Genomic DNA, 23,961 nt, shown 5'->3' on the forward strand with positions numbered 1-23,961 from the left:
ACTGAGTTCTCCAAGTGGTCAAACGCATTGCTTTACTAAAACAGTTTGGGGAGTCAGACTCCCTCCTCCGTGTGGCCCTGCTGAGCTGGTCACTTTAACCTCTCCCTGAAACTTTGCGTCTTCATCTGTAAGATGGAGTAACAATTATCTAGCAGGTATGCTGTGAAGACAGACAGAGAAAATATAGACGTAAAGTACAGTTCTGGGCACAGACAGAGCCAAGTATTAAGTGCTTGAGAAGTGAATTTCTCCCCACAACATGTACTCCCCACCTACCATACTATCTATGGTGACAACGCTGAGCTGTGAATTAACTTGTGAGTGAACAACCTCAAATACTGCAATCTGGGCTGGGCTTTCACTAAAGTTTTCTCAGGGCTGTGGAGAAACCTGAAGAAGCAAGAATCAGACAGCTGGACCAAACCAGCATCCAGAATTAAGCTGGATCAGAGGAAGAGTAGGGAACATGACCCCAACAATTATGAACAAAGCCAGGACCGGGCTTTTCTCCAGGCCCAACAAAGAGTTAAAGATCTAAAAACAAACACCAGAAAGTCTAAGAATCTTCCAGGTAAACAAGTCTGAAATGATCTGTTTTGAAAGCTCTTCTGGCCATCGGACTTCTTAGAAGCAGGTCTCTACTATAACTCAAAAGAAAAAATAACTTGAAAAATGGATTGTGTTTAAAGAAAACTGAAAAGAAAGTCACAATGAAGGCTTATTCAGGTGAAAGGAAAACAAAGTCAACAGGTTGGGTCACTCGGGCAAAAAGGGCTGGGGTACAGGCAGAAACTCCCATTAAGAAGGGTCCTCCTAAGATTAAAAAAGCACCACCTCCAAATAAACTAGCTTGTGTTTTCTAAGTATCTGATACCTCAAGTAACAGCACCACTGTTTCCACTTTTTCACAGGTAAGAAGGGAGACTTTCCAATTTTTTTAAATTAAGAAAATTAAAATCCGTGAGATTTTAAGCTTTCGCTATGACTGAAAAGAATTATAATTAGATCTGACTGTACACACTCAAAGCTGAAAGTCATGGGATGAATAAAAGGAGGGATAATAATAAAAAACTTTACTTTCTTAACCTTAGTAAGGACAAGCACTTAATAATGCCCTCTAAATTAATGCTACTAATCCAGTATCAATGAATGTTCAATAAATGCTGACTACTGCCAACTCGAGGATGGAAGATGCCTTAGAGGACTAGGGCGGGGAGGGTGGGGGGGACTCGAGGTGGGGAGAGTCAAGGAAGGGAGGGAATATGGGGACATGTGTATAAAAACAGATGATTGAACTTGGTGTACCCCCAAAAAAATAATAAATAAATAAATAAAATTAAAAATGAAAAAAAAACTGCTGACTACTGGTACTATTATTAGTGGGACATATATTTGGAGCTTTTTCAGTCACATGGAGTCCTCAGTGGCAGGGATATGCCAGGGTGCAGCCCCGACAGAGGATGGGCCGTCACATGCAGGCAGAGGCACAGCCTCTGTCTTGCAAGAACTATGCACCACCCGACTCAACAGTGTTAACTCCTTGGTGCTATGAAGCTCAAGTGTTTTAAGATACATTTTCCTTTCTCAGTCAATGAAGTCCAATATATTTCTTCTCTTACTTTTATTTTCATTTTTCATCTTAACTCATGACACTGCTCTTTAAAGAATCTGAGAGCCCAACACGTAATTGCCGTGTAGTCAGTACGATGGAGCTAGATGCGGTCATTGCGTAATAGAGGCCAAGATCTCTCTGAAGTGGAGCCCTGACTGTCCCAACAGCTGTCAAAAAGAGAAACAAATAAGTGGTTCCATGTGCTGCTTTAAAATTGACGCTACAGATATAGCATTTGTATGCCTGGTCAAGAGGGGAATGTGAGCCAAAGCACAAGGACCCTGATCCAGACTGCCCACCTCTACTTCAAACACATAAAACCAATGGATAAAATAAAACAAAAGAAATGCTTGCAAATATAGTCGCACTCCAAACCAAGAAAAGAATATATACAGAAGGCAGAACAGAAACTCAAAATCAGACCTGTGAGTGGGAGCTCTGAATGCAGTAACTCAGAAATCAATAGTAAGACAGAGACCTGTGCTTAGTATACTTAACTAAAGACAATTCAAATGACTCTTCAATGTTTATGTAAAAAGTGTGACACCATGAAACATAATATATGAGACTGTATAAGTAACAACTCACCTTGACACACCTAGATTATTGTCTAGAGCCATCCCATAATGTTCAGTGGGTTTTCCAAAATTACAATCTAAAGAAATTTGGTTACTCAAGTCCCCAGAGTATCTTTTTAAGGCTTTCTAACCTATAGGGCCATGTATGGCCAGCAGGAAACTTAAAAAATTAAAAGCCAGCTGAACTAATCCAGACTCTGGAAGATTCGAATGCATGATTTGCAAGTGACCAGATGAACCAGCACAAACTGGGGGACTCTTGAATAGAAATAACACTCAATTAAAATACACAAATACACACAACACCATTTCATTACAAACCAATTCAACTGCTTCACATAGTAAAGTAAAATTGTCAAAGTCTAAATGTCTCAGAGCACATTTTAAAAAGGTTATTACTGAAGCACAAATATGTTTAAATGTATGAGTTCATAATGATTATTCACAAGAAGCTCATTGGACACCTCTGAAGACTACTAGGAAACCAACTTGATCTGAAGACTGATACATAAGGGGAAAGAATCAAGCATTTAATCCATCTTTCCTACACAAACTGTACCTCAGGGTAACCAAGTAGTTAATAACATGAGGTTTCTTTTTAAAGTTTCTCTCCAAAAAGTAATCAGTTAATAAATGAAGATAAAACAAATGAAAATATCACCATTTTGCAAACTCTAAATCATGGCTCTAGGCCATGATCATCAATGGCTGCCAACATCACAAAAAAGAAGACTAAACAGAAGGATGTGCACATCTCCTAGCAAGAAATCCTATTTTTTTAACAAGTCCTTATCTTTTAGAGATACACACTTAAATAATATGATATATAGGTTTTCTGCAAAATAACTGAGTTTGGGGGGAGGGTGATGATAAAAAGAAACAAAGCTGGCCATAGGCTGATCATTGTTTTATGGGTACTTAAGATATGTGAGGATTCATTATTCTATTCTCTAGAGGTCTGCACGTTTGAAATCTCCCACAACAAAAGCTAGAACAACAAAAGGCAAAACCAAAATGGATTCTGTCTCATTCTGCTTGGAGCATATCGCTCCACGCATTTGTATTATCAATGGCCCTCTTCTAATCATTTTGCCTCTGAAGAAGGACCCAAGAGGCCCCAACCTGAGTATTAAAAATCCTGTGTCTACACAAAGGTAACTTGCTAAATATAAGTAGCATTTAGCAGCCATAGATCAGTACATTACTTTCCAATCAGAAGGACCCAGGAGATGTAAAGGGCCTTAGAATTATTATGAGTCCTCAAATTCAACTGTACATATGTGATTTTGGTGATGGTTAAATACTCAAATTACATCTACTACCCTAATGAGTATATAAAATGTCATAAGCACGAGCACACACAAAAACTTATCTACAAGGATGAACATCACAGTATTGTTCCAACAGCAGAAAACTAAAAGTAAACTCGTGTCTAATGGCAGGGAAGGGATTTAATAAATTACAGTTCACACACACTATGGAATACCACCTACCCATTTAAAATGAGGTTGAGAGCAACAGAAATGATGGGGAAAATGTTCATAATACATTAAGGAGAAATTTGAGACAAAGTACGTATGGATCATTGTCTATTTGGAAAAAAAAAAAAGTTTGCATAGAAAAAAGACCAAAGTATGTGCACCAAAATTACAACAGTTAATTTTCTTAGGTGGCAGAACTATAGATTATTTTATTTTCTTCTTTGTGTTTTTATGTGTCTAGCAATTTTTCTATAATAAAGGCAGAAGTCCACAATCCCTTTTTTACAATTCAGAAATCCAAAAAGTTCTGAAAATACATTTTTGAAAGTTAGTGGCAAACTTGTTTAGGTGCAAAACTGACGCAGAGCTGCTTCATATTTATCCCATTTAGTCTGAATATTAACAGGTTTCACTCCAAAATATAATGTTTCAGAGTGCTGCCCCAGATCCCGTAGGGGAACATAAGGCATTATGTGTCTTACATATCTTAGCTCATGGGACGCTGCCTCAGGAGGTAGGTACTATCCGAAGCCCATTATATATACGAAGACACAGATGCTCAGAGAGGTTACGTAACTTGCCTAAGTCACAAGGCAGAGCTGGGACAGAGCCTGACCCTTAGCCACCATGCTAAACTCTTGCCAGTTAAGTAAACTTCCTGGATCATCTCCACCGTTTTTAATAGTGGTAATAACGTCACGAGTAAAGCAGAGACAACTGACGTTTTAAAAACTCTTTTTTGATTGGCAAACTAAACAAACTTGATCTACAAATTACTGACAAAGAATAAATATGAAGCCATACCATATAATTTCTAGTATTACTACCATTAACTTTAACCACACCAAAGTTATCTGAAGATGTTCTATGAATGCAACAATATAATTTTCTATACCGCAAAAAATCTCCCAGTAATTTTTTGGAAATCAGTGTGGGAAACATTTTCTGAGAGCTCTCCAGAAGAGACCCAGTTCCTGCCCACAGGAGAGCCTGACATTACCAAGAACAAACTCTCCACTATCTACTTTTGGGGTTTCCTTGGTGTTTCCGGGCTATAAAACCCAGTAATTTACTTTTCTTACTGAAATCTAGGGCAGAAATAGCCTTGACTTCCTTTTTGCAAACCAAAATTCACAGCTGTTTGAGGTGAACAAACCAAGGAGGGTGGGGGTAGGAGGAAGAATCTTCTAAAGGGATTTTTCTGGCCAAAGATGCAACTTTCACTGGGACCATAACCTCCCAGGACAAGTGAACATGCTGAAGCTGCCTGGATACAAACCAAATTCTTCACAAGATTGTTTCACTGTTTCCCGTCTCTAATTTTTGTAACTAAGACATTCAAAAATGAACTTCCATCAGAGCATTAAGAAAAAGGGAGACCTCTGACTTACCAAACTTCTGTTGAATTATCTTTTACTACCAGTAGATGCCTTACTCAGTTTAAGATTAGGCATGCTGCTAGATCTTAGATACAAAGTAACCACACCACAGTCACTCCTAGGCTTGCCACCTCTTTTGTTTTGGCCTTTGGTGGGGGTGGGGGGGCGGACCACATTTTGCTTTAGAGAAAGCAACAATCTACAGCATTCCAAAGGAAAGGAAAAGAGCTGCCATCCCAATAAATTTATATTTAAAGAAGCAGAGGTTCTTTAAAAACCATTTTTAATGAATTAAGGTTTAGTGAAAGATCCAGAAAACTGCTATCCTAGTAAGTAGTTGTGTTTTTTGTTGTTGTTTTGTTTTTGCATTCTCTTAGAAGAGCAGGAACTTAGATCACACAAATCCATGAGTTCCTGCTTCTAAGGCCTCCCATTCTACATCCTTACATGGTCAGTGTTGCTCTCCTCCTCAGGATGGTAAAATCATCTTGCTCAAAATAGGCTCATTCAAAAGAAATCTGGCATAGTAGGAAGGCACAAGTAAAAGGGTAGGCATGAGAAAAAGCTGTCACATCACTATAACTTCCAAGCTACAGACCCATTCTCAGGGGCCATTTCAACAGAATGGTTAGGGTAATCACTCCTTTTTTTTTTTTTTTTTTTTAAAGTCTGAATTCCTTAAATAAATAACAGGAATCCTTTCTTTAAAACAATGAATAACTTTGTCATATCTTCTGACATTTGGGGAGAATCTGTTATTGTCCCCCAAATGGAATCCAATTTTCAGAACTTTTCAGTCTTCATTCCTTATTTCAGAACTTCTCCTACCTTTGGAAAACTCATGACTGCCTCTGGATAATCTCCCCACTGCCCACAGTAGAAAATCTAGTTTATAGTCAAATTTATTGCTAATGTCTAAATTTTCAGATTTCTGCAGCAAGCCTTCTTGGCGGCTTCTTTTTTTATTCACTCTTCTCATGCTTAAGAAATAAGGTATAGAACTTTCCTAGACTATGACACAATCAACTCAATTACAACCTTTCATCTGCGCTTCTGAACCCTAAGGAGTGCATTTCACTTTATATCATTCACATAAATTCACATTCACATACATCAGTATTTAGCTCATAATCCATTTTATAGTTTTAAGCTAAAGTATTGTGCTTTCTTTTAACATTTCCTTTCCTCAGAACTTTTTCCCTTAGTTGTTAGAATCCACTTTTAACCCAAATCTTACTGTATTCTCAAACAGAAGGTGCTTTCCTGAAAATCAGTAGTTTCCCTATAGCCATAAACATATCAAACTCTCCATTACATGAGAATTTGAGTGCCTACTATGTGAGACAGCTCAAGCTACAGACTAAAGGCATGCAACCGTTCCACAATTAGAAAATGAGAGAGTATTATATAAAGTAAAATCCATGCTATTCAGAACCTCTGTAGGACTAGGCATTTTTGATAACTATGCTTTCTACATACTCTACTGCTTGTCCTTTATAACAAAAGTTATAACAAATATATAACAACTATAACAAAAATTATATTTGAGTCATTTTGGATAGAAAACTAAAATTTTTTTGTACTTTCATTAACAAGCTTTATTGAATGTAATTTAATCTCTATTTGATTGGCTAAGAGTCATAATACACAGATATTACAGCACTAAGCTACAGTGCAATGATGCTTGGGGCTTATCCCAGTGTGTAGGGCTATATTCATCTATGTTAGTAGTCTCTAAACTACTGGCGATGGGAAAAATTATGCTAGACTTTAATTGCTTCTTCCGTCTCTTATTTTGTCAATCTGTCACACAGACACAGCATACTACTATAAACACTACAAGGGAACAGACCTTGTTTCTAATTTTGATAGAGCACCTACTGTGTACCAGGTCTGAGATAAATTTTGCAGTGCATCTAACAACTGGCCTAGCACAAAGCAGATGAAGGGTAAATATTTGGTGGGTGAATGGCATTAGTGCACCTGTCTGAGCAGGGCCTCTCCCTTATTTACTGTTTCTAATCTGCCGTGGCTTAGAAAACAGATACCCAAGTGTGAAAGAACATCATTTAAGATGTGTCTGGCATGGCACTTTGCACAGGGCAGGTACAGCACGGCAAAACTGTACATGCTGAACTGAACTGGGGAGGCCTAACAGTGAGTACTTACAATGTGCCAGAAACTGTGGTGAGTTTCTTCCACACAATATATGAGACAATACCTATAAAGCAGATAATATTCTCCCCATTTCACAGATGCAGAAATTGAGGCTCACAGCAGTTGAGTAATTCACAGAAAGTTAAGCAGCTAGTCACTGGTGGCAGTGGAATGTGAAATCCAGGCAGTCTGACTCCAGAACAAGTGATCTGAAGCATAATATCATACTGCCTATGAATAAGTATACAGTAAATAAGTGAAGGTCAGAAGGACATGAAATTCATAACAACTTCTTTTTTTCCTAGCATAAGTCTTCTTTGCTGACTCTCTGATCCTCAGCAGGTATGTTCTCAATTGGTGAGGGTTAGTATATGTAAAGCAATAAACTGTGAAATCTAGGCAAGCAAAATATGAGTCAATACACTGCAGATAATGGGTTCCAAAGAAGTAGAAGCCTGAGAGATCTGTGTGTATTAGGGTCATTAAAGAGAGCTTTAAGAAGTTAAGACCTAAGCCCAAGCAGCATAAGAGAAAAGGGATAGGGTGAGAGAGGAGGCATTCTGTAGCTTAAGAATAAGCACAAAGCCTTATGGGGGTGGGGAGTGGGACGGGTCATAAACAGATGAGTAGACAAACATACTTGCCATCGGAACATTTATATCCACTGCAGCTGTAAGCTCCTATTCCTGCCTGCTTTACTTGGCCACTCAAAACAGCTGGACAAACATGGGTTGCAACTGACAATACTAGTGGGGTAGGATACCGCAGCTAATGCAAGGGCCAAATCTGAAGCTACGATTCCGTGGCTCTCATTAAATAACCCAGGGTCCTTGAGGTGGGGTGTGTAGGCACAGGAGACCTACCCTCTACTATTTCCAAACCTAAAAAGGGAGGACATGCTGACCTAGGAATTATCTAAATGTATGGTTTCATTTTCTCAGAAATTGTTCACTAGGTTGAACCAGAGTCACCTCTAATTAATGACACACCTAGTGTAACTAGTGCCTGCAGATCCTCCCTGCCCCTAGGAGTCACAGGGATGAGAGGCCGGGGCAGCTCTGAAGCCAACTACCATCTCGATAACAGATACAGAAGCAAGTCAGAAGAGTCAGTTCTCTTACACAAGGGCGTTGGAGATACCATCCACCCTTTATGACAGAGACTGGACATATTAACATGAGGCCCAAAGTAAAACAACAACAACAAAATCAACAAAGATTTTCTAGTCTTGCTTAACTACAGGGCGCTAAATCCCAGCAAAATTTCAACAGTCTCTAAGCGAGAGCACTAAGAGTAACCTGACCTGTACTTGAAGGCAGGATATGTGAAAGTTTCTCACTTCAGCAGGATATACTGGGGAGAAAGGCTTAAGGTATCTCTGGCAAAACAGCCAAATGCTGTAGCAGTCAACTCATTAGAGACAGGCAACTCCAAACTAGTATGGTCGTTCTCTCATCTCAGACATCAGAAGTGCAGGAATATCAAAGTAATCCAGGTAAAATTCAAAACCCAATTTACACAAAGTACATGTATTGAACACCTGTGTTAGGCACTGATATAAGAACTGGGAACATAAGCATAAGAAACACTAAGTCACTCTGAAAGATGGAAGTATAGCCATCGATTATTATTTCCTTTTATCACACCCAAGCACTTAAGGCTCCAGGTAGAAAGTTCTTCTAGTGACCCACTGGCACTAAATAAGTCTCCTTTCTCACCTCTGTGCCCTTGACCATGGTGTGCCCACCTGGAATGCTCTCACAGTACTTCACCTACCCAAATCCTCACATCCTTCAAAGTCTGCTGAAGCCCCCTCCTCCTGGAAGCCCTGATCTCCATCTCCTCCCACAGTGGTGTCCCATTTCTCCGAACTACTAACAGTGAGTACTACCACCAGTTTTTGTAGAAATGTATCATTCCGCAATTGATACTTTTATTTATTCAACAAATCCTGACTACTAACTATGTGACAGCATTGTTCTAGGGGCTGGAGAAGCTGCTGCAAATGGTACTGGTTTTCGCCTCCCCAAAAGAACTCCCTGGGAGAGTTCTCTCAGACTGCTTTTTATTATCTTCCTGTATAGATCTGGCTTTGCACTCAGGGCTTAATACCTAACAATTTATTAGAGCCTTGAACTTCTTTGGTCCAAGCTCACTCAAATTGAAGTTACATAAACTAATGGGGAACAAAAGCAAACGAAGCCATTTCTAAATGAACTTCCACTTCTTAAAAACCTCAAAAGAATAAGGAAGGAAAAGAAAACCGGCTATGAAAGTGCTGCTGAAACAACACATTTTACTCACACTGACAAAGCACCTCCAATGCCCCCTCCAAGCCACACAAAAAACGACCTTTTCCTCTCAATCCTTACAGCTCCAGATTCAAGTGTTTAACAACAGACCTTGGAAAAGTTTAAAGCACCCCTCAGTTTCCTAGACAAGTCTTTCTAAAGCTTTATTTTTTGATGAATAACCCCCCTGATGAATCCTGCATATGCCACTTAGACTAATCCAATGAGGTTCACTACAAGGAACGGGAATTTAAGCTTCAAACACAAGAGGGGCTCAAAGAATAACACTTTGAACGTGACAAACCCAGAGACAATTTTAATACAAACAACAAAAGCTAAGTCCTGCAGAGCCTGGTGGAAGGTTCCAAGTTCCCAAAAGATGGGAATCAAGAAAATTTCCTTCAGGGGAACCGCGAGATTCTGCAAGCCGTGGGAGTTTCTGAAGGAGATGAGGGAGATTTAAAACATACACGTTTTTTGCTCTAAAGTGGCTTGTGAGATACAACAGCTGGCACCCGACAACGGGCGAGGGTGAAGCCCGGCTGTGCCATGCGGCGGAGGCTGCCACCTGGGCACTCCCACCATTCTTCGCAGCCGGGTCAGAACGCGAGACACGGAGAACCTGACGCCGCGCGGACCCGCACCAGCGCCCCTCGCCCCTTGGGCCGCCTGCCCTCGCTCCGGGGCACCCCGCAAAACCCACCCCGCCAGGGTCTCCGGAGCCACGATCTCTCTGGGGACCCAGGAGACGAGCGGGGGAAGGGGGGTCTCCAGGCAGCTGCCCAGCCTCTGAGCGTTACCCACCTGAGCAGGCTGGAGAGGGGATGGCTCGAGGAGCCGAGACCGCCACCGCCGCCGCCGCCGCTGCCGCCCCCGGAGCCGCCGCCGCCGCCGCCGCCGCCCCCGAAGCCTGAGGAGAGCCGCTTCCCGGACAGCAGCTTCTCCACGGCCGGGAGGTGTCCGGTGCGGGCCGCCTCCAGCAGCTCCTGCTCCTTCCCCATCCCCAGGGCCGCCGCCCCCTGGACCCCCTTTCCGGGTCCGCCGCCGAGCCTGTTCTGGCTCCCAAACTTTCCGTCTCCGGGCAACGCACCCCCCAAACCGGCCGGGGACACCACCCCCCTCCCCCCGCCTTTTCCCCCAGGAGCGCGTCACTTCCGGGATCCGGCGTCACGCGTCACCGCGCCCCCGCGCCCCGCCCCCTTGCCCACCTAGCTGGGCGGGGCTCGGCGGGCGGGCGCAGGTGGTTGTGGTCTGCGCCCAGTGGACCCCGCTACGCCGAGATAGGCCTCGCGGGTCGAGAGGAGAGCGTCGTGGGGTCACCTGCTGTACAAGTGGAAGGCAACAAACGCGGTTCACCTGTACGCGCCTCCCGCAATGCGCTTCTTCTCCAAAGGTTTCGGGAGCTCGCAGGACAGGAAATACGGTAAAATTCATCCAGGCAGTGCAGAAACAAAGAGAGACATATGGTAACGCGCACCTACATTTCCAAGTTCATTCATTCTGCACACATAAATATATAACGGTTGTGGGAACCTAGTGATAAAGACGTGAATAAAATGCCCCCCTCCTTACCTCAATGAAGAAAGACAGGAAATTTTTTAGAAATACCCCCACTTCATGTTCCCAGTCTCTAATGGCTCGTTAAAGCGAAACATTCAGAGGAAAGATTTCCCTCCCAGGATCCCAGTAGGATTTGCGTCCTTTTTTTTTTTTTTTTTTTTTTGCCTCCCCCGCGGCATGCGGGATCCTAGTTCCCCATCAGAGATGGAACCTGCGCCTCCTGCAGTGGGAGCGCGGAGTTATAACCATCGGACCGCCAGGTAAGCCCCTGTTTCCTCTTTTAATGACATTAACTAAACTGACATTAAAAGGCAGATTTGTAAAACCGACCCCGATCTTGAGTACTGGTGACTTGGGAAAATCATGCAGTTGGGTAGAAACTGCCTGTTTTGTTTGTAGTGCTAGGACAGTTCCTGGCCCGAAGTGGGCGTTCCGTTGTGGAGTTCATAACAAATTGAATAAATTCTGTTCAAGCTGTATGACTTTTTTTTTTTTTAAGGTACTTGAGGAACGGAAGAGAAATGCTGGCAATTCAGTGTTAACACAAGCCCGCGGTCTCTGTCCAACTGAACTGTACGAAGTTGAGTTCCTGCCTGCGTTTGCCCGGTAGCCGCGTCCCACAAGGGCGAACAACGCAGCTGAGTTTTCTCCCGTCCCCAGACTTTACTCTGAGGAAAGCGGATTAAGGACGGAGTTAACTGACATTGCGTTTTGAGAAAGACGGAAAGGAGAAAGAAGCCCTTCAGTAAACAACAAAGCTCTCCTTTACAAGTGCTGGTTTCCCAAGGTGGAAAATCCACAAACATTTCCGTACCCTCAATTTTCCCTCTCCCCACCGCCACCAAATCAGAAGTAAAGCGGAGCCCTTGAAGTCTCTAGGCGAGCCTCTCCGTGACCCCTCGGAGGAGCGGTATGGGTGATGTCATCGCAGCGCGACGACAGGAAGGAAGCTCCCGGGCTGCGGGGCTGCGGGGCCGCGCCGAGCCCGGAGCTCCTGAGCTGCCGAGCCTGACAGCACCGGGATCTCCTCTCCCCTCTTCTCGCCGCCATGGATAATGCCTGCGAGTCGCCCGCGGAAAAAGGTGGAGAGACAGGGGAGTCAGATGAGACGGCCGCTGCTTCTGGGGGCCCTGGGGTTACTGACACGGACGGAATCCCCGAGGAAACTGACGGAGACGGAGATGGAGAATTGAAAGAGGCCGCGGCTGAAGACGGAGAGGTAGGGAGAGGCCGGAGGAGTTGTGTCACTGGCTGCTTGGCAGGCTTCCTGGTTGGTCTCTCCCAAGCTAAGATAGTCGAACTCACCATGACCCTTTAAATCTACAATCCCGGGATTCTGGGGAGAGAGGAGACAAAACCTTCAGAGCCAGTTGGGTTCCCAGAGACCCAAGCACTGGGTCAGTATTTTTAATCACTGCCCTTAGGCGTTAAAACTACTTATAAGGGAATTTCAGATAACCTCTTAGTTTTCCTGGTGACGAAATTGGGGTCAATGCCAATCGACACTGAAACTTAGGGTAAAAGCTAGAACCCAGGGTTCCTAGTACCCCTTTCACCGCAATATGATTTCTTAGATATTGCTTAAGTGTAACTTTGTCATTATAGGCTGCAGAGTCGTTAAAGGGAGACTTTGAGGTAGTTAGTAATTTAGTCACATTCTTATTCTCTTGGGACATTTAACTGCTACTAGTTACCTGGGTGCTAATGTCCAAGGGTCTCTGCAGCACCAAACCTATCAATTGTGCCATCCCAAGAGTTCAGCAGTGTTGCCTGACTGAGCATCAGTCAGGAGACCAGAATCTCAGCATCCTCTAGGTTCCATTTCTAAAGATAGAATCTTGGGGTCTTAGAGCTGTAATTTCTGTTTGAATTTAAGTGTGAGAGCATGGGAGAAGACATTGGATTAAATGAAAACAGCTTTCAGAGCATAAAGTTGTATCAAAGTTAAGAACTTTTAGAAAAAGAAAAATGTGACAAAATTACTTTAAGAAGGAATTTTTAAAACAGATCTCAAGGACAGAAAGGATTTGAGTAATAATTACCTTAGTCCAGTAAAGAGCTCACTACAGGGACTTCCCTGGTGGCACAGTGGTTAAGAATCCACCTGCCAGTGCAGGGGACGCAGGTTCGATCCCTGATCCAGAAAGGTCCCACATGCAACTAAGTCCGTGTGCCACAACTGCTGAGCCCACATGCTGCAACTACTGAAGCCTGCACACTGCAACTAAGAGTAGTGCCCGCTTGCCAAAACTAGAGAAAGCCTGCACAGCAACAAAGACCAACACAGCCAAAAAAAATAAATTGCTCACTACATATAGAAATCTGCACCTAGAAGATAAAAATTCTTGATGCTTCTGAAACACTTTTAAATTGATCATATACCAGACCACAAAGAAAAGCATAAGTTCTTAAAAGTAGAAATCATAACAGATCATATCCTGTTAGTACAGTGCAAAAGAACCTGAATTTAACAACAAAGTTTCTCCCACTCCCACTCCCTCCAAAAAACTAACACCTGGACATTTTTAACTAGTTTCTAAATAGTCTTTGGATTAAAGAAATTAAAGAGAATGCCACATCAAATCCAATGAGATCTGACCAAAACTTATTTTTACTAACAAACAAGAGATATTAAAAATAAGCGCCCAACAGAAGAAACCAAAAAAGAACAAAATAAACCAGAAGAATGTAGAAGCAAGGAGTTAATAAAGATAAAAGTAGATATTAATGAATTAGTGCTTAAAAAACATAAGAATAAAGTTAAGACCTGGTTATTTGAAATGTAAATGTACAACATTATGAAATAAGAAAGCTGATATGGAGATCTTTAAACTCTAAGAAAGTCTGATGTTTAAGTTTGGACCAAGTAATTTTGGAAATTCAAGAAAAATGATGCATTTTTAAGGATAGTATAAATCACCAAAATTGAAGCACAAAGAAGTTAGAAAATTTGTATATATCAGTAACTAGAGAATAAGTTGAAAATGTTGTTAAAGATTTACTGCCTTCGCTCTCACCTACTTCTCGTATTCCTGCATGAGTTTAAATGTGAGTTCCTCTTTAAGGAAAACAGAAGTTAAATCTCATTAAAGAGGTCTGTTGTATCCTTAGATTCTATATTAAGTTAGAGGGGATGAAGTTTGGATTTGTTGTTGTTGTCATTATTAAACAGATGTTAAAAATCTGTGATGAGTAAAACAATGTTAAATGTTTATGTCAGGTGAGAGAAATAATAAGAGACAAACCTATCTTCAAAAAGTTCTCAGTCTAGTAATGGGAAGTAAATATTTGCATGATACAGTAGTATTGAAAGATAGGAAGAAAAGGGCACTACATGTGGGAGAAGTTCACTTAAAAGTCCCAAATTCAAAAAACACTGTTTTGATGAGAAGGTGTCTCCTTTTGAATATTCTTTGCACATGGAATCATCATCAGTAAAGAGATCTGTAGATTTAGAGGGAGAAGAGCTGGCTGGATGGAGAGGACTTTTCTGACATCCCCTCTAAAGAATGAGGTCAGAAGAGTGGGGGGAGAGTGGTTTTCGTGATCTTTGGCACTACATTGCCCTTGTAAACAGATACTGGAACTAGGATCATAGCTAATCTGGAAAACTGGACTATTTAGTAGGTTTTCTTTCCACAGCTGGGCTAAAAACTCCTTTAGGTGAGATAGAGTATCTTATATTTGATGGTACAGCTAATACCTGGAATCAAAAAACTACGGAAATAAATGGATTTGTTGTGTTGTATTGAGAACGATGTCTTCTTACCTTACCCAAGTCTGGAAAGCAGACCAAATATATAAAGGGTTTCTTTTGTCTTCTTAGCTCAAGAGTCAGGATATCTCAGATTTAACAGCAGTTGAAAGGGAAGACTCATCATTACTTACTCCTGCAGCCAAAAAACTGAAAATAGATACCAAAGAAAAGAAAGAGAAAAAGCAGAAAGTGGATGAAGATGAGATTCAAAAGATGCAGTAAGTCACTTTTTTGACCTTGCCCCTTTGAAAGCTCTAACCTGACCACACAAATCTAATACATTTTTCTTGGCCTTAATTTTTTTTTCCTTTTATAAACTCAAAAGAAAATAAAGCAATTAATACATTATGTTATGGAATAGAAAATATAAGTAAGTAAAAAGGAAAATATCACCTTACCACCAAAATAAACACTTAGTATTTTGATGTATATTCACCAAGATATTTTCTTTCCATGTATGTATCTATAAATAAAATTAAATCAAAAATTTCAATACAGTTTGTAACCTGTTTTCCACATTGTTTAGGGTGAATGTTTTCCATGTCAATAATTATACATCTAGGTCATAATTTTCTTCAAAATGGAAATAGCTTCCATTTTGTTTTCTGATTGTAAAAATAGTATGGGTTCATTGCAAATAATTCAGAAAATACAGAAAAAGAGAAAAAATAATCACTTTTCATCCCACCACCTAGAGTTTACCCAGGGTATATACCTTTTCAGATATATTTTTTAATGTTTGATATATCAATATATAGCTAAATATTTTCATGTCAGTAAATATGCCCATAAATCATCATTTTTAATGGCCGCATTGTATTCCATTATGTGAATGAACTATAATGTAATCCATTTATGTAGTTGTTTTGGTTTTTGGTTTTTTTTTTCATCTTTTGAAAACATTATGATGAACATCTTTGAGCACATCTTTGCATACTTGTCCGTTTCCTTCCTAAAATAAACTCCTAGAGGTGTAATTGGTAGTTTAAACAGGATGAACATTTTCAAAGGATTCTCATTTGTATGTCCAGAGTCTCCAAAAATGTTGTTCCACCTCACAGTCTACCAGCATGTTTGAATATGTGTCCTCCCATCCTCACTAATACCATGCTTTTTAATACTTTATCTGTTTTATGAAAAATGTTAATCTTGTTTTAATTCATCATTTTAATTTCTTTAGTTAATACTAAAGCTTAATTTTTTTCCTCTCTATATATTGGCCATTGGTATATTTTGTAAATTTCCTGTTCACTTCCTTTGCTCATTTTCTAGAATTGGTATGGCCATCTTTTAATTTATTTGAAAATTTAACTATATATTAAGATTACTAACCCTTTTCCATATAGTTTATGAAGTTTCCCCTTAATCTGTTAATGTTGAAAACTACTGGTTTGAATATAAATGTATATATTAAGTTTTTACCTTTAATGTGAAGTGTAGTGAGGTAGCATTCTGGGGGAGAGACCACCTAATGCTGAAAACATAACCTATATAGTGTGATTCAATGACCAAACATTGTTGTTTTTGTTCTTAGTGAAGTAAGAAGGGAACTTGTATTTCACTGATTGTCAAGTTCCTTAGGAGTACAAATGCTTTCTCTTCATTCCTGATAAACATTAAGCCTAATACTATTGATCCCTTAAGAAATTCATTTTTTAAATGAGACTTGCTTTTATTGACATAATAATATATATCTTAAGTATTCATTCTTATAAGTGAAGTTAATTACCTGAATCTTTGTCTAGAATCCTGGTTTCTTCTTTTTCTGAGGAGCAGCTGAACCGTTATGAAATGTATCGCCGGTCAGCTTTCCCTAAGGCAGCCATTAAAAGGGTAAGGAATACCACACTCATTTCCACGAGCAATGAGAACTGAAGGAGACTTGAGCTGTATCCATTGGCATTTTGAAGTGAGGTATTAGGCAAGTTGGTGGAATATTTAGACAGGAAAATAAAAATAAGATGCCCCTCAATAATCTGACCAGTTATAATTTTGTATTCTAGGGATAGGGTCTCAACAAATAGGCCATCATATGCCTGAGTCCTTGTTTTACTGGTATCAATTTCAGCATCCAGCATTTAGTGAACTCTTTCAGTGCAGAGCTCTTGTGGGTACTGTGTTCTAAAACCAGTCCTTGACTACCTTAATCACAGTCTTTTGTCCTTCTTTCAAGCTGATCCAGTCCATCACTGGCACCTCTGTGTCTCAGAATGTTGTTATTGCTATGTCTGGTATTTCCAAAGTTTTCGTCGGGGAGGTGGTAGAAGAAGGTGAGTGGTGTTGGTCTAAATACTGGATTGAACCTGTGGTGGTCTTATTTCCAAGAATATCTATGCTGAGGGACTTATGAAGGCACCAGTGGTAGTTTCCACTTACACTAGAAAGGGAGCTTTGCATTCAGGAGAGCATGAACATTATTCCTGGGAAGTTTCAATAATGGAATGCCTGGAAACACCTAGGAAATCTCCCTTCCTGATTCCTGTCCTCAGCCCAGGGTGACAGAAGCAGACTTTGTATTTTCCTCCAGTGGATTTTGCTCATTTCTGTTGCCAAAAGTAAAGATACAGAAAAAGCAATCACTGGGGCTGACCAGTGTGGTATGGTGAGTAGTTGTCCCTGATGTTATGACCCCTGGGAACTGCCCCCTGTCCATCAAGTAAAGAACCTGGCTGCTGCCCATTGCTAATTTCTAGCTGGTGAAATACTTATTCTTTTAAGGAGAAGATATGTTTTAAATTGTTGCCTATGATAAAGCCTGATGTGGGATATCATGTGAAAGCTAACATGATACATTTTCTAGCATTCTCTTAAGAAGGGAAGATGTCTTGGTTTATTTCTTTAGCAAGGTTAAGAAGAGTTACAGAACTCCAAAGAACTGTAATGAATAAGCTCGTGTGATAATGAAACTCTCCTTGCCCTCTGTTTAGCACTGGATGTGTGTGAGAAGTGGGGAGAAATGCCACCACTACAACCCAAACATATGAGGGAGGCTGTTCGGAGGTTAAAGTCGAAGGGACAAATTCCCAACTCGAAGCACAAAAAAATCATCTTCTTCTAGACTAAAGTCTACAAGGGCCTGGTACTGAAGGAAGAAGTACTGGTTCCAGACTTCCTATTGCATGAGACTCTCTGCACTGGTGCTTTAGTATCTCAGTCCTCGAAGGATTCCATGATGCTTTTAATGTCTCCTTCAAAACTGATATTCATTACACCTAGAAGGCATGCAACCTGTTTCATACTTGCCTTGACTAAATATTGGGACCTCTGAGGGCATTTTGAGGCATTTAACTATGGCTAGTTGGAAGAAGAAAGGTTGATGGGCCTTAGCATCTTCTGGACAGGAATGCTGCTTTCAGAAAGAAAACCTTTCCAAGACAGTTTGACGGTTTCACGTTGAAGTCTGCAGTTGCAATGACAGGTTGTTTCTTACAACTGTTTTAAGTAAATGAAACAACCAGAAACTTTTGGCTTGTGATATTCTACCACGAAGGACTCAGTGACAGCAGGAGTAGTGGAGTAGTTTGTCCCTGTAAACATTTAAGATTCTTCTATGAATTTTGGTGAGTGATCATTAAACTGTTTTCCAGCTTGCCATATGTGTGTTCATTTTCTGTCTAGCTGGTTGGAATGGGGGGGAAGTTCATCGTTCTTTTTCAGTGTCAGAATAAAACTGGTCTTGGGGACTTCCATGGTGGTGCACTGGTTAAGAATCCACCTGCCAATGCAGGGGACACAGGTTCGATCCCTGGTCTGGGAAGATCCCACATGCTGCGGAACAACTAAGCCCGTGCACCATAACTACTGAGCCTGTGCTGTACAGCCCATGAGCCACAACTACTGAGTCCATGCTCCACAACTACTGAGCCCACGTGCCTAGAGCCCATGCTCTGCAACAAGAGAAGCCACTGCAATGAGAAGCCCACGCACCACAATAAAGAGTAGCCCCTGCTTGCCACAACTAGAGAAAGCCCACGCAGCAACGAAGACCCAACACAGCCAAATAAATAAATAAATAAATAAAACTGGTTTTGGCTTTCTTGTGAAAATTTGAGCCCTCCCCATTTCCTACTAGAACCATTAAAATTTTATCTCATAAAGAGTACTTAAAGCACTTAAAAACAATACAAAAGCCCATATGTTTCAATTCCTATAAACAGATATACCATAACCAATAGTGTTTAATAAGTTTAATTTGATTTTTTCAAGTGGTTCACAGAACCAGTACACTCATAGTTTGATTAGGTATTGCAACATTAAAATTTCCCAATACTGACCAATATTCCAGTTCATCAAATACATTCTCATTGTTTTCCTCAAGAAGAGGGGAATGGAGTGACCTTTTATTGACAGTGATTAGCAGTAATAAGGCTACTGTAGTATAATTGGCAATCCCCAAGAATTCTTTCGTCTCAGTCATTCAGTGTCATAAGGAGAGGGGTTTTGAACCTGTCCTCTTTTGAAGCCATCCTGAGCATGTCTTAGTAAAGATTCCAATTCTGTTTAGCACCCTGAGTGGGGGAAACAGCTTGGACACACAAAGTTGGGCAAATCTGGATTTTAGTATTTTACATTAAAACTCATGGTTTTAAACATGTACTTAGCCAATGGAAAAGACACATCAGTGGTGATTTCCACAAAGAAATGCTATAAGACTCAGGCTAAATCTTGACCAAAAACTGATAAACCGAAGGGGGAAAAAAACCCCACAAAAAACAGATCTTCTCTCAGCTCTCAGAGGAAGCTTTTTAAGTGGTTATAGGAACTATACCTATTGCAACTTGAGATACTGCATAAGGCTGAAATTTACAAATAACAAAGAAGAAAGTTCACATCCCAAGTCTAGCCACTTAGCAAAGCCTCACAGTTTAAGGTTATCTAAGAGTGTTTCCCCTTGTATCTGTTGTAAGAGGTGGAGAAAATAATCCCCACTCAACAACAGCTACTATCCATACCTACCAGAGGTGAATGAGAATATTCCCATTCTAGCAGAAGGTGGGGGAAGATCCTGGGGAAGGCTGTAGTCCCTGAAAGGATAGGACATCACACCAGAATCTCTTCAAAGTAATTACAGTAATTACTATGGTAAATCACAAGACAATGACAGCTCTTGCAGTTCTCAACCAGTTGTCATCCTACTAGCTTGTGTAGCAATGTTGTTTCCATTGCTTTCTGATATTACTGGAAGTTTGTGGACATTTAGGCAAGTATTAAATAAGAAAGGTAAAAAAAAAAAACAAAACCCTTAGCTTAAAGATTTAGAATGGTAAGTTCCCTTATCACTATATTCAAACTACCTCCTTACACTACCCCCCTGAACTAGCCTATGGGGAAACTGACGTAAATGGGGGTATGTGAGGGGTGGTTTATCCCCCGTATATTCCATACACAGGAACCATTCCTTTCAGAACTGGGAAAAAGTGTACGTACAGGTTGAGGCTTGTGGCAAAACGAGGGTCAGATTAAATACACAGCAAAAAGCAGCCATCACGAGAAGAGAACCCACTCCTTCTGTCTTAAGTCCAATAAATTAGGTTAATTGTTCCAGTGAGTTGAAAACAGAATTTGAGATTGATAACCATCCCTGCAGCTCAGCTAAGAGAGAGATTTAAACCAGTCCATATGCACTAAAGCACATCCCCAGTACCTCCGTGTAAAGAGGAACTCTATAGACAATCACAGATGATATGTAGTTGTAAATGCTTCACACCTGAAATGGTGATGTGCAGTGACTGAAGTCTTTTGAGGGATAGTGGTGCTGTCACTCCAGACATTTTCTTGAGGTATTGTTATTTCTTGTTCACAGAGTCTTAGAGCTCCAAGGCAGAAATCGTGAAGCATCCAAAGGAGCTGACACTACTACTATTTTTTCCTTCCATCTTTTTCCTTCACATTTATCCTGAGGACTACCAACAAGGTCACATTTCTTCATTATGAAAGTCTTTCTTCCCCCAGTGAATAGGAGAATAAAGTTATATTAGATGATTTTTACTAAAATTCCATGGAACAATGACCCCAACCACATTTCCTGAGGGAGGAACTTCAAGACACAATGGTCAAAGCTATCACATAAGGAAATTCAAATTCTAGGGCTCCATTTTGTCACATGGACAAGAGCGCCAGAGAGCTGAGAAACCTGACTGAGCTCTGGTCATTAAAGGGGTGAGCCTCAGTGCTTGGCAGATTTGTTTCTATTGCCTCCCACCAGGCACAAGCTTAAACTGAAGGTGTACCAAGCAATTCTTTGCATGGAGGGACATGGTGGGTAGGAGAGGAGGGGAAGGGAAGAGAATCAGAATGTGATTTTAGACCAATTCAGGTGAACCCAAGGTTGAGTAATTCTATTTTCCGGCTACTGGCTCTCCCTCCTCCTCCTCTAAGAACATTAGAAATGCCATACTTGAGAGGACCAGTGATTCTTTTTGTTCATCATTCTGCCTTTGAAAGAAGCACTTAAGGGGGAGTCTGTGGAGGGATGCAGTTACCCTCTCTGTTGTATATTACAGATAGCCCTAGTTTCCTATAATTCCTTTTGGAAAGCCATCATCCAAGGATTCCTCTTAAACGTTCCACACCCATACAGTTTCTGCCAGCACCACTTCTTGATCAATGAGCTCTAGAAGTTTCTGATTTGCTACAAGTAGTGCTTTCTTTTACCTAAGGCTACAAGGTACAGCCCTAGAGCTAGTATTTTGAGATCTGAAGAACATGTCCCTGCTCTTGACTGAATATCTGATCTAACACTACCCTCAGCTTTCATCTTTTCAGAACTGGGGCCAACATTTTAAAGATGTGTCCTCAAGTGGAAGTACCTCCACCTCTTGATTATTTTTGCTCTTCTCTGGACCCTTCCTCCCTTCACCATATACTTTGTAACTAAGGTCACTAGAAGCTCACAGATAACTTAAGACATTACTATGGTCTTGTATAAGGTTTTCTGTGTTGGCTCCACGTGCCGTTCCTGATGATGCAGTTGGGCTTTTGGCCACAGCAGTGTACCGACCCCTCCTCACCCTCAGCAATGCTTAGGTTTCTCTCCTGAGTTCTAACAGAGCTCATTGCCTCAGTGGTTGCTGATTCTCCCATAAGTGCATCACTTCACACTTACCTACACAGAACCTCACCTGTCGTCACTTTCCTGAGTACTCACAGTCCAGTTTGTGAATCTTCTGCACTTTTGGGTTTTTTTTTTTTTTAATCTCTTCTGATTTATCTTGTAATGCTTGGAAGTTGTGATATTCAACTGCATTGTAATATCCTACTTTCAGGTTATTTATAAAATTCTTAAATAAGGTTAAACCAAGCATCAACCCATAGGGAACCTACCCTGTTAACATTCTCTCTACAAAGATATTTGTTTGTAAGTCTCTAAATTGTTTTCTAAGCATGGCAGAATATTCCCATAATCTCAGAGTAATTGGTGTTTTTAAAATTGCCTTAGTGAAGAACCACAACAAAAAATTCTTTAAAAGTTTGAGCAAATTAGATCTTGTTCCTTCTTGAACATATATTTCTTATTATCCTCAAAAACTAGAACATACAAATCAGGCATGACTTCCCATAAAGGAAACCATTTTACCTTTCCTTCACTTTAGCGACACTACTAAATCACTATTTTACCATCTTGACAATTCAAAGTGAGTTAGCTGATGAACTTCTGTCCAGTCAACACACCTTGAAGTATATCACAGAGCAGTATGGACGAAGATAGAGTGTTGGTAAAGAATTAGGTAGGAAAGAAAAAGGGGGAAAGAGCTCTTTGATCAGGCAGGGGCAACACCTAGCTAGGCTGACAGGTTTTGTTTTGTTTTGTTTTTTACTTAAGTCAAAATAACATGATTTTTAAAAGCCACAGTGATAGAGGGGGGTGAGAGGCAACAGGCTGAAATGTTTACGTTACAGTTTAAAACACATTTTCAGCTCCCAAACCACCAAGTGTTAAGGAGAGTGCTGGTAGAAAGTCATAGTGCTGGGAAAGGAGATGTGCCAGGGACCCCAGGGAGACAGGAAATAACCTGTGAGGTGCAGCTGTGGAACAGACACAGGGTAAGGCTGGCAACAGCGGGCTCAGGACCAAGCTCCCCTCCCGATCCCCACCACGTCATGCCTTCAACCTAGCTCAGAGTGAATAGTTTCTTCTTGATTTAAATTTCAAACGAATTATGCTATAGAATGGAAAGATGATACAAGTGAGCCGCTACTGTTGTTTACTTCCTACCACAGCATCACGATGATGAAAGCATCACGATGATGAAAGCATCACAGAAAAGAAGCTTAACCCTGAAAAATCTGATTGTAATATCAGCCAAGATGACATGAGCTTGGTTTCCTTTCCAAACAAGGCAGAATCCATGTCTCACTTATTCTTGTGCCTCCCCTGGCTCCCGCTTTGCAGGCTATTTCCTGTTCCACTCTATTACCATGGCTGAAGCTTAGGCCAAGGATTTCTCAGGCCCACCACAGAAAGCTCTGGGACAGAATTTTTGGTGGCTCTGTGGGTGACCGACTGAGGAGACGGGTACTCTGCCTTGCTCACATTGGTTGTGGAGCAAGCAAATGTCTCTGCCATGAAACCAGGCAATGAAATGACCCTACAGTGTTGAGACGATTCCACCTAGAGTGCAGAAGGCCAAAAGGCTTTACAGAGGCAAGAGGTGATGCCTGGGCCATGCACAAAGCTGCCCCCAACTTCCTGGAACGTGGTCAAGCTTTGCCCCGTCTTCCATCCAAGTCAGAACCGCCAGTAGAAGGGACACTGCAAGGAGCATCCTTAGCCAACTTGACCAACACTGGACGGTGCCTGTCGCAGGTGGTGCGATTGCTGGTGATTCCCTCCTCTCCCCTTGGCACAGATGGCTGAGCCACTGCTGTCAGAGCTCAAAGAGGGGGTTATATTTCCTAATCTCCTGAAGAAGTTTTTCTTTATCCTGGTTGGCATGAGCCAATGCTTGTTTAGTTTCTATAAGTTCCTTTTGTAGGGTAGGCAGTTCTTTCACCTGAGGAAAAATAAGTAATTCGCAGTGAATAAATAACGTAACACACCTTGCAAAAACACCCAGTAAAGAAACATGGAGGAAGGGTTCAAGCAGAACAATTCACAAATTTGGTCAATGATCAAGACAAACCAACTAGATCTTTTCTATGAGTTT

At 41.1% G+C, this 23,961-nt stretch overlaps 3 protein-coding genes across 13 annotated transcripts in view; 1 reads left to right on the forward strand and 2 right to left on the reverse strand.

Annotated features, from left to right (window-relative positions):
- The window catches only part of ANKS1A (ankyrin repeat and sterile alpha motif domain containing 1A), a 174,451-nt gene extending 163,822 nt beyond the window's left edge, over positions 1-10,629 (reverse strand). For 7 of the 8 annotated variants that reach the window (XM_057700261.1, XM_057700263.1, XM_057700269.1 and 4 more), the window contains exon 1: positions 10,303-10,629. In XM_057700261.1, the coding sequence (XP_057556244.1) occupies positions 10,303-10,499 (197 nt within the window). In that variant the 5' untranslated portion in view covers positions 10,500-10,629. The remainder of the gene's footprint in view (positions 1-10,302) is intronic. The other variant, XM_057700264.1, reaches the window with a different exon arrangement.
- A 98-nt stretch (positions 10,630-10,727) lies between these two features.
- Positions 10,728-18,407, forward strand: TAF11 (TATA-box binding protein associated factor 11). Of its 2 annotated transcripts, XM_057700270.1 has the most exons (6): positions 10,739-10,921; positions 11,558-12,277; positions 14,885-15,033; positions 16,561-16,648; positions 16,989-17,085; positions 17,743-18,407. In XM_057700270.1, exons 2-6 carry the CDS (start codon positions 12,107-12,109, stop codon positions 17,871-17,873), a joined length of 636 nt encoding a protein of 211 aa, XP_057556253.1. In that variant the 5' UTR covers positions 10,739-10,921; positions 11,558-12,106; the 3' UTR covers positions 17,874-18,407. The 2 variants fall into 2 exon arrangements, with proteins under 2 accessions (XP_057556254.1, XP_057556253.1); XM_057700271.1 differs by lacking the exon at positions 16,989-17,085 and having other exon boundaries at positions 10,728-10,921.
- Positions 18,408-18,987: 580 nt separating this feature from the next.
- BLTP3A (bridge-like lipid transfer protein family member 3A) overlaps positions 18,988-23,961 on the reverse strand; it is a 75,444-nt gene continuing 70,470 nt past the window's right edge. For all 3 annotated transcript variants that reach the window (XM_057699377.1, XM_057699376.1, XM_057699379.1), the window contains one exon: positions 18,988-23,808. In XM_057699377.1, the coding sequence (XP_057555360.1) occupies positions 23,683-23,808 (126 nt within the window). In that variant the 3' untranslated portion in view covers positions 18,988-23,682. The remainder of the gene's footprint in view (positions 23,809-23,961) is intronic.

This window comes from Hippopotamus amphibius, chromosome 11 (genome assembly GCF_030028045.1).
Source record: "Hippopotamus amphibius kiboko isolate mHipAmp2 chromosome 11, mHipAmp2.hap2, whole genome shotgun sequence".
In the NCBI taxonomy this organism is placed as follows: domain Eukaryota; kingdom Metazoa; phylum Chordata; class Mammalia; order Artiodactyla; family Hippopotamidae; genus Hippopotamus; species Hippopotamus amphibius.